This window comes from Arctopsyche grandis, chromosome 11, assembly GCF_051622035.1.
Source record: "Arctopsyche grandis isolate Sample6627 chromosome 11, ASM5162203v2, whole genome shotgun sequence".
NCBI classification, from domain to species: Eukaryota; Metazoa; Arthropoda; class Insecta; order Trichoptera; family Hydropsychidae; genus Arctopsyche; species Arctopsyche grandis.
Window position 1 is genome coordinate 15,039,371 of NC_135365.1, and position 11,187 is coordinate 15,050,557.

The 11,187-nt window shown below is 31.7% G+C and overlaps 1 protein-coding gene across 1 annotated transcript; it reads left to right on the forward strand.

Moving 5' to 3' along the window:
* The first annotated feature begins 460 nt into the window (after positions 1 to 460).
* Positions 461 to 2,953, forward strand: HtrA2 (HTRA2-related serine protease). Its single transcript, XM_077440471.1, has 7 exons — positions 461 to 981; positions 1,092 to 1,223; positions 1,331 to 1,427; positions 1,503 to 1,670; positions 1,750 to 1,850; positions 1,930 to 1,994; positions 2,075 to 2,953. Exons 1-7 carry the CDS (start codon positions 529 to 531, stop codon positions 2,244 to 2,246), a joined length of 1,188 nt encoding a protein of 395 aa, XP_077296597.1. The 5' UTR covers positions 461 to 528; the 3' UTR covers positions 2,247 to 2,953.
* Positions 2,954 to 11,187: the final 8,234 nt, after the last annotated feature.

Sequence of the window (11,187 nt, forward strand, 5' to 3'; positions counted from 1 at the left end):
CCACTAAATAAACCCACAATGAGAAATATAAACACTTTCGCTTAGTGTTAATTATGTTGAAGTGTAACGCGATGAAAACATTTTCATTTAGAGGTAAAACTTATATCATAGAAGGGTATGGGGGATGAACGAATGAGACGACTGGCATGTTAATGCACGTGTTTATTATATGACAGCTGAAGACAGAGTGAGTAGTGGCTCTCCGAACCCAGCCGGGTTGGTCCCCACTCGCAAGAAGGCAACCAAACTCGACCATGTCGTATAAGCGAGCCGCCACAAGGGTAAAGGTGGGAATCATAAAATTTATAGGAATCCGTTTTGGAGTAAATACCCATCAACTTGAATCTGCCATAATAAAGTTGTGATATTAGTTTCGTATTATCGTAATTAGCTTACTTGATATTATTGAGTATGCGAAAATAGATCACACGCCTTTTCAAGTAACTATGAAGTGACAGTTGTTGATGCTATTGGTAGTTGTGGAGATCGGATTGGCGGGTGAGACAACCTCTAACGACAGCAGCTGTCATGTCTGTAGTGACGTTGAGAAGAGTGGCCCGAGTTGGATTGAGAACTGTATCTCAACGAGCAGCCAGTGGAGGCCATGCGGGACCATCGGAATGGAAGATGACAGCTGGAGCGGCCGTTGTGGGAGCTGCGGCTTTAGGTACTGCAGTTTACAATTTATGGGGATTGCAATGGTCTGTTGGCCCCTCCGTGCAGGCCGCTGTCCCCACAGGAAGCACTTCTTTGGAAGGACGTCGTAAAATGTTCAACTTCATCGCTGACGTGGTCGACCAGTCTGCAGCCTCTGTAGTCTATATTGAAATTAAAGATAACCGCCGCATTGACTATTATTCCGGCCAACCTACCACCGTCTCCAATGGTTCCGGTTTCATCGTCAACGAAGACGGCCTCATACTGACCAATGCACACGTAGTCGTCAGTACACCCAAAAGTACCGTCCTTGTTAGACTTCAGGTATATTAAACTTGCAACATGATAAATGATTTAAAATTTATATTTTCCTCTCTGAAGGCTGCCAAATGGTTATTTAATTTGATGCGAGCTTGTTATATTGTACTTTTCAGGATGGTAGTATGTATACTGCAAAAGTGGAAGATGTAGATTTAGTATCAGATTTAGCGACTATAAGAATACCAGTGAAAGGTCTGCCTGTGATGAAATTGGGACAATCAGCTGATCTACGACCGGGAGAATGGGTAAAAATTTGTAACAAACTGTTTTTGTCTTATATTTTTATTATTGTTGCAAATACTTGCATTGTGGTTTTACGATTACTAAAAATTGTATAATCGTTTTTGTTAAGGTTGTAGCTTTAGGAAGTCCTTTAGCTTTGAATAATACCGTAACAGCCGGTGTTGTTAGTTCAACGCAAAGGGCACCCGAAGAATTGGGTCTACAAGGTATTGAAATTTGATTTATATTTTTTTAATCATATTCTTTGGCAACATATTTTGATCAAATCATTTTTTTTACAGGAAGAGATATGTCATATATTCAGACGGATGCTGCTATTACTTTTGGCAATTCTGGAGGTCCTTTAGTAAATTTGGATGGTGAAGCTATTGGGATTAATAGTATGAAAGTTACTTCAGGAATATCTTTTGCCATACCCATAGATTATGCAAAACAATTTCTTTCAAGGCGTATGTATTTTATATTTCGATCTTTTAGTTGAATTCTCAATAATGGTCTCGGTGTTTATTGTTTTTATCTACATTTTAGGTTTAGGAAAACCAACTACTCTTGGTAGGAAATATTTGGGTATTACAATGCTATCTCTTACTCCAAATATATTAAAAACTTTAAAACAAAAAAATCCCAAGGTTTGATTTTAATTTTAAAATATTTTTTTATTAATATGTAAATATAAGATTTGAATTTGTCACTTGTGATATTTTATAGTTATCTACTGAAGTTAGCCATGGTGTTTTGGTGTGGAAAGTTATCATTGGATCTCCTGCTCATGGGCAAGTTTTATTTAATGTATTTTTTACATGTAATGTAATATTAAAATTTAATAACAACATATTTCTTTTTTTTTTGACAGATCTGGTGTTTATCCCGGTGATATTATCACTCATGTTGATGGTGAACCTGTAAAAGGAGCAAACGATATATACAAAACATTAGAAGGCGATTCTAAATTTTTAACGATGAACATCTTGCGAGATAACCGATTCATTGAAATCAAAATAAAACCTGACGATCAATCCTATTAAAATTTTCTTAGTACTGCTGTATTATAGTTATAAATATAGTTTGTTTTACAAATGTTTTATTTAGATTATTGCATATACATACAGATTTTAGTGTTTAGTGTTTAGTGTTTATTGATTGAATTGAATCCACACACTGTTACGCTTATAAATTTTTTTTGAAAACCATTATTTCAAATGTGTATAATTTTTAAACTATATAAAAGTACGGTCAGAAGGTGCTATAAAAATAATACATAATTATAAAAATAAAACAGTTGATTTTCCCTTGAGTGAAGTATAGCTTTGAATTTGTGGGGTTTATATTTAATATGATTTTTGACAGTTATGGAGTTGTGCTTTTCCTTTTGTAGAAGTGTCGTTAAATTATAGTGTATAATTTGTTATTAATAATTTGCTAGATCTGTTTTCTAAATTTACTTATGTTAATTGTTGAATAAAATTCAGCACTATATACATGTATGTTTACATATATTGCTAAATTTTTACGAATTATTTAAATTATTACCAAATAAATATTGGTATGTGCATGTTATTTTTTACAAATTAATGGAAAAAATTCGCCACTTCTGTTATTACTATTGATAATATGAAATATTTTTCTGACTGAATTAACATTTGTTATAAAATGTTGCTGTATGCTGTTTAGGTGAAAATAATTTAATATTATTCATTTGGTTGTTGATTAAATAAATACTTATTTTTAATTGAAAATTTTGTTTAATTGATATACCATAATTAAGTGACAACCTAATGGATGCTTAGTTATAAACAGGGACCCAAACAGAAAACCGGAATAACCGCTATTTTTGCCGGAGCGAAAACCGAATCCGAACAAATATTTTTTTCCGGTTTGGTAAAATTAATATATAGTATATACTTTTGGAATGATAGAATTAATGGACAAACATACAGGAATGTATATTAAAAATATGTTTTTGAAACTTTTAGATAAATATAATATCGATATCAAACAAATCTACTCTGTTACAACCGATAACGGAGCTAATATGATCCAATTTGTCAACTTGTTAGAAACCGAAGTACACGAAGAAAACCAGAATATTAATTATGAAAGGGACTGGAGCAAATATGCTACCTTCTATAGAGAGCTGTTCTTTTCCTCATCTCATCGGAATAAAATGTGTGGCACATACTTTATAATTAGCAATTTAAAGATTCTATTAACGATACCGATTTAAATACAATTATATGTGAAGCTCGCGAGTTGTCAATGGACTCATTATATATAATATATATAGCATAGATATCAATGAACACATTATAAATTGACTATCAAAAGTGCGCGATTCAAACATCTGTGAACGGAGTAAGCAAGAGTAAATACACTCATACCTAACTAATTAACTTCTAGAATAAAACAACCTACTAGATTCTTTTAAATTGTTGTCGCACTTTTATTCCTAAAAACAGGGCCCGATGAAAAGTTGGTAAGCCTAGAGAAAGTCAATTAAGTATGAATAAAAAAAAAGTATTTTGTCTGCATTTTAGCAGCATCAGAATCTGCCCTCTATTGTGCAGTGCACCAGCGACAAGCTGCACATGCTAGGAAATATTCTCCTTTGACATTTTAAATATGTATATGATCACACTAAGTTAAAGCGAAAAGCTGTATAAAGAGAGGTATAGACGGTGTGGGTGTATTTTCCAGAGATCTGAAGCAACCACATTTTGGAATTGCTCCACTCCAGCTCCGCTCCAACACCTAAATACATACTTGCTCCAATTCCGCTCCGTGCTCCGAATAGTTTTAATAGGAATCATAATATTTATTATTTTTATTTATTTAATTTATATACATATGATAAAAAAACATATTTATAGACAATTTATTTATTATTAAAATATTTAATATATGTCATGAAAATACATACATATGTACATAGATACATATTAAATACAAATAGTATAACTATACTACACGGTGCGCACATGGTTGTCCCAAACTCCCACAGTAACAAGAATAGAGAAAATAATCAAGAATATAATTTGATCATGATGGAAAAATAAAAATGAAAGCTCCCTCATTCATTTGTACAAAACAACAATAAGTAAAAAAATTATATAAAACAAAATATTTAATTGTAAAAATACTTACATATTAAATACAAATAATATAACCAAACTACATGATGCGCCACATCTCAAATGATTCCAGGATAATAAACCATCAAATATTGAATTTATCATAAATTGCAAAATAAATTTAAAATTCTGAAAGAAATTCTAATACATAAAAACAAAATATCGGAGCAGTGGAGCACTGTACATTTTCGTGCTCCGGCTCCGCTCCTGCTCCGCGCAAAAACTCGTTGCTCCACTGCTCCACGCTCCTGCTCCACGCTCCGCTCCAGATTTCTGGTATTTACATTAACTTGCAAATATTTAAATACAAGAGAACCGAAAACCGGAACTGAACCGATATTTTTTTTTTTTTTACCGAACCGGAACGAAAAAAATTACGGTTCGGGTCCCTGGTTATAAATAACCTAAAAAAATCAGCGTCCACTACAATTTATTTCCAGCATCCACAATAGATGGCAGATATTGATATAATTATTTTTCATTCATATAAATCAGTCAAACGCATAATTTTTTTATTATTATATGTAAATACATATATGTAATTACAGTCAAACTGTATTTTCAGTTGTAATATTTTCCAACTGGCGTTTTAGGTCATTCATATTCGAATACAATTTAACTACTAAATAATATCTCTACAAGCGCACATACACTTTCAACAATGTGCGCCAGTTATAATAAAACAGTTGAGTTTTGACAACTCTGTTGTTTATACGAATGCTTTAGAATTTAATATTACATACGTTAATATTTGCTAGATATTACGAATAACGGTAACGATAGCTCTAAAAATGTGTTAAAAAAAATTGACTTCCCAATTCAATATATGTAGTAGTCGAGTGACATTTTCACGAAAACCTAACCTCTGCATCTTAATTATAGTTGAACTGGATTTTCATTTGTAATATATTTTGACAAGTTGGAATGTAATTCGTCATATGAATAGAGTTACGTAGGTTAGGTAACTAGTCAAAATATATTACAATTAAAAATATACTTCAACTATAACGGTGGTTGGTACCAAGTTACATAGATGGAATGTATTATAACCAGAAATATGTAATAATAATAGAGGGGCCCTTACGAATAAATAATTGTTGTCAATTTTACGCGGTACGTCTCTATAAATACGCTACATCGCACGGAATACAATCGGATCAATTTACTTATAAAAATGTATCCCATGTTGTTTATTGTGTGTTTTTGAATGTATTGTGCAATTTTACCGATGCTTGCCCATCTTGCGAGTAATATAAACAAACAGAGAAGTTTTTATCGGACATACGTCGAGCACCAAGCGTCAAATACGACTGATGCTAAAATTATTTAGATCTGTCCGTGGACAGAATGTCACTTGACAACAAAAGAACACCTAAAGCCACTTCTATTAATATTACATTTCTCTGATTATAACAAGTCGAAATATATTACAATTGGAAGATACACTTCAACTGTAACATATATGTATGTACAAATATGTATATACAAATAATTTTCAGTACTGGTCTAAGCTATTTTTAAGTCATTGAACAAAATGAGCATCACCGCGACAGAGAGAGAGTTATTCTGGCTCATTTTGTATACTCGTTTATGTTATTTAATTTTTTTTAGAGGGGGAGGGGGTTGGTGATGGAAAAAAATCGTACGGTTATAAAAATAAATGAAGTCATTTGCGGGCGGCTACGACGAATTATCGCCCACCCTCAGGGCCGGATGACACCTATAAAGGGGGGCCATTAATGCCCTATCTGGGGGCTCTTGTCTCTTCGGTTTTTATTCACTTCCGAAACCTATCGACCGTGCACCAACTCGAATACCATTAATTCACCATTAAGTCGCGTCGACTATTTTACAACCAGCGGCACACTTATTTAGAAACGCCAAACTCAACACAGCATTGGGGTAAATGGAAAAAAATGTGAAATATCTTAGTACCTCCTTTATTAACATCATTTTGAGTTCACTATGATAAAAACATCATTGATTCTGATAGTAGTCAAAATTTTATACAACTTGTAAGTAATTGTTTGAAAATTTGAAATGAGAGATGAAACTGTGGCGGCTCTATGACATGGTCGAGTTTCGGTCAACATCCTGCGAGTTAGGACCAACTCGGCTATGTTGGTTCGTTGCTACTTTACTTCCTTCCCGTCACATTAAATAGTCGTGTCTTAACAGTTCCGTCGTTTCACTCCATACGCCCCCCATAAAACAATAGTACTTCAAAACCAAGATGGAATAATCAGTGGCGTCGCTAGGAGTGGTGTCATCTGATGCGTGGTGGTGTCTATATATATATATATATATATATATATATATATATATATATATATATATATATATATATATATATATATATATAGCTACACCAGATGGATTTCACGGTAGCTGTATAAATACAGAAAGCTGTATATATACAGAAATTGCAATGAGGCGTGTAGCCGCTCGAGGACCGTCATACAAAGAATATATCGAATTAGCGTTTTTCAATTTGAACAATTTGGCGACACCTCAAAAATGGTGTCACTCCCTGCACGGGTCTAGCGACGTTACTGGTAATAATGTTAATACATCAAATTCTATAAATATATATATATATATATATATATATATATATATATATATATATATATATATATATATATATATATATATGTATATATATATATATATATATATATATATATATATATATATATATATATATATATATATATATATATATATATATATATATATATATATATATATATATATATATATATATATATATATATATATATATATATATATATATATATATATATATATATATATATATATATATATATATATATATATATATAGCTACACCAGATGGATTTCACGGTAGCTGTATAAATACAGAAAGCTGTATATATACAGAAATTGCAATGAGGCGTGTAGCCGCTCGAGGACCGTCATACAAAGAATATATCGAATTAGCGTTTTTCAATTTGAACAATTTGGCGACACCTCAAAAATGGTGTCACTCCCTGCACGGGTCTAGCGACGTTACTGGTAATAATGTTAATACATCAAATTCTATAAATATATATATATATATATATATATATATATATATATATATATATATATATATGTATATATATATATATATATATATATATATATATATATATATATATATATATATATATATATATATATATATATATATATATATATATATATATATATATATATATATATATATATATATATATATATATATATATATATATATATATATATATATATATATATATATATATATATATATATATATATATAGCTACACCAGATGGATTTCACGGTAGCTGTATAAATACAGAAAGCTGTATATATACAGAAATTGCAATGAGGCGTGTAGCCGCTCGAGGACCGTCATACAAAGAATATATCGAATTAGCGTTTTTCAATTTGAACAATTTGGCGACACCTCAAAAATGGTGTCACTCCCTGCACGGGTCTAGCGACGTTACTGGTAATAATGTTAATACATCAAATTCTATAAATATATATATATATATATATATATATATATATATATATATATATATATATATATATATATATATATGTATATATATATATATATATATATATATATATATATATATATATATATATATATATATATATATATATATATATATATATATATATATATATATATATATATATATATATATATATATATATATATATATATATATATATATATATATATATATATATATATATATATATATATATATATATATATATATATATAGCTACACCAGATGGATTTCACGGTAGCTGTATAAATACAGAAAGCTGTATATATACAGAAATTGCAATGAGGCGTGTAGCCGCTCGAGGACCGTCATACAAAGAATATATCGAATTAGCGTTTTTCAATTTGAACAATTTGGCGACACCTCAAAAATGGTGTCACTCCCTGCACGGTTCTAGCGACGTTACTGGTAATAATGTTAATACATCAAATTCGAAATTGACGTCAGTTGCCAACTTACAACAGTTTGGTTTACAAGTCAGCATATAATCCATACATTCAATTTTTAATAATCTAAGGTGTTGGCTGGTAGACATATCGACAGTAAACTACCTCTATAACACTCACTGCGTCTTTCTCTTCGATCTATGGAAACTCTTCCATTCTTTATGTGATTATTTATTTTATTTTTACATTCATACATATACATACATATATCAGGAAGGCCTAGCAGTTAAACCCCAATGTGTCTTACTGACTAAAAACAAACATCGATAAAAATATTATAGAGTAATTTTTACAGAAGATCATAGATACATCTACGGATAAATTTGACAAATTTAATAAATTTGCGTAGTGAAGCATTTTTTTTATAAATCGCCGTATTTCGAAATACTGAAAATTTTTAAATTTGCGATAAATAGGATAGGGTTGCCAATTTGATAGCACCGTTTCAATGAAATCAGATAAATTGGCAAACTCTGATAGGAAAATATCAAATTTGTAGTCATTTAGTCATTATCCAAGGTCTGGCCAACAGTAATTTTTAAATTTGCGATAAATAGGATAGGGTTGCCAATTTGATAAAACCGTTTCAATGAAATCAGATAAATTGGCAAACTCTGATAGGAAAATATCAAATTTGTAGTCATTTAGTCATTATCCAAGGTCTGGCCAAAACAGTACAGCAAGGGATTGAACCCGTGAACACACAATTGAAATCATTACATGCTAACCATTGATCTATACTGATAATTAAAGTTGCCCCAAAGTGACACCTATGGCCAATCTTGTGCATAAATACTAAGCACACGTAGTTACATATATTTAACGGGTGACCGTAAAAAAGTCGACAGTGAAAAAGTCGAAAATGTTCGTTTACCATGCATACATATGAAAAACGGTTAGTATATATATTAGTGGCGTGCGGTAAAACTCTCTCTCCCCCCGTCATACATCCTCACTTAATTTGCACGAGCAGGATACAACAGGAATAAGAGGAACAGGCTTTTCCTCCCGTATCCTGCGCGCGCACATTAAACAAGGCTGTATGACAAAAAGAGAGATAATTTCACCGCATGCCACTGATATATATTATATATACATATAGTACCGTTTACCATGCACCCTTTTTTTTGATCTTTCGACTTAAGATCTTTCGATTTTCGATCTTTGCCTTCCGATATTTACTTTTTCGACCTTTTCACGACCCATATTTAACAATCAACACATTTGAATTCACGAGAAACAGAGTGCAGGGATGCCGATTTTGTTGGATCCGTCACAATAATTAAGTTAGATAAAATACTTAAGTCCAACAGGAGACGGCCGAACTGGATTTAATAACCTTTCAGATTGTGACAGCAGCGTATATAAACCGAATAATTACTCGATTCCGCCCGGGATTTTAAGTATATTTATACTTTAAAATTTCTAAACATTTTAACTATTTTAACATTTCTAAACATTTGACAGTAATAATACTAGCAATTACGAGTATGATTTGCTCGGCCCACTGCGATTGGTCAATCTGTACTCACATTACTATAGCTTCTTTTATTTTTAATTATAATTTAAAACAGTTTTTTTTTTATATATATATGGACACTAAAGTTTAATAGCGCTTCAGAAATATCATACAACTTTTTCCTACGGTGTAATGTAACATTTCTTACAACAAATCATATTGATTGCTCGTTTCCACGCTATGTAGTGCATAAATGTGTAGTTTGCCGGTGTGCGTTCGCACCGGTAGCGGTCGTTAATTGACATTCGTTAATGTTTCAATTAATCAGGTCCGGTCGGTGTTATCGGTTTGGAAATTTCAGGAATTCCACGTGTGAAGGCTGTCTGTCGGCCAATTACCATGGTTCTGTGTTGGGACGTTTCGAAACGTCCCACTGCTACCGTTCTCCAGATCATCGGCCAGATTAAGTCATTACCTATGTATCCAGTAATGAGAACAAATATATTTTTCGGCTGATGGACGGTCACGTCTTCGGTCTGTGTCGAAAAAAATCTAAAAATAAAAACAGATCTGCAATTTTGGAGAAAAAAATTGCCAACGCACAGATCAGTATCGAAGATTTTATTTTATGTACATAAATTATAATTACAGGATAATTTTTCAGTTGTATAGCGGGCACGTTGATTGAATTTATCAAATGTTTTTGATTTCGATTCTAAAGAATGTTTGACCTTTTAGCAATATAAATAATTTTTTCACAACATTTGTGAATTTTAAAATTTATTTCTCCATTATAAAATGTGTTTTTCTTTAAATTGGCAACACTTTTTTAAGCAACAGCCAATTTAACATCTGATAGCTGATTTGTGATAAGTTTAGTTTGCCATTTTCGAATTAATAGACTCGCGCCAGAACAACGCTTGAAAATTGTGCAAATTTATTCCGAAAATCTTGATTCAGTTCGCGAAACTTATCTTGTTTTACGTCCATTTTATGATTGTGAATTGGCCTCCAATATCATGTGATTAAACACCTTTAGACTATTTTCTGTATATGGGATATGTGAAGTTGCTAGTCTACGCCGATACACCAGAGACGATGGACGACTTGGAAGCATTCGCCGCATTATTGTCTATATACGGCTCCAGCTGCTCGAAAAAGTGGTCGAAAATTGGATTTCTAGATTGCGCTTTATTCAAACTAGCTACGGCGTCCATATGCCAGGTATCATATTTAAACACCAATGGCATAACATTATCTTCCAAGCCAATATCACAGCCATTGCCACGATTTTTATGTGTTTTATTTCATTTTAAAGTTTTACGCCAGTCTCTAATTATAACCATCGAAAG

What these genes read in the sequence shown, in the direction of transcription:
- HtrA2 (XM_077440471.1), top strand. Translation starts at nt 529, where the DNA reads ATGTCTGTAGTGACGTTGAGAAGAGTGGCCCGAGTTGGATTGAGAACT. An exon ending in CGAAGAATTGGGTCTACAAG is followed by an intron (nt 1,428 to 1,502) that starts GTATTGAAATTT and finishes TTTTTTTTACAG; the next exon opens with GAAGAGATATGTCATATATT. An exon ending in TAAAACAAAAAAATCCCAAG is followed by an intron (nt 1,851 to 1,929) that starts GTTTGATTTTAA and finishes GATATTTTATAG; the next exon opens with TTATCTACTGAAGTTAGCCA.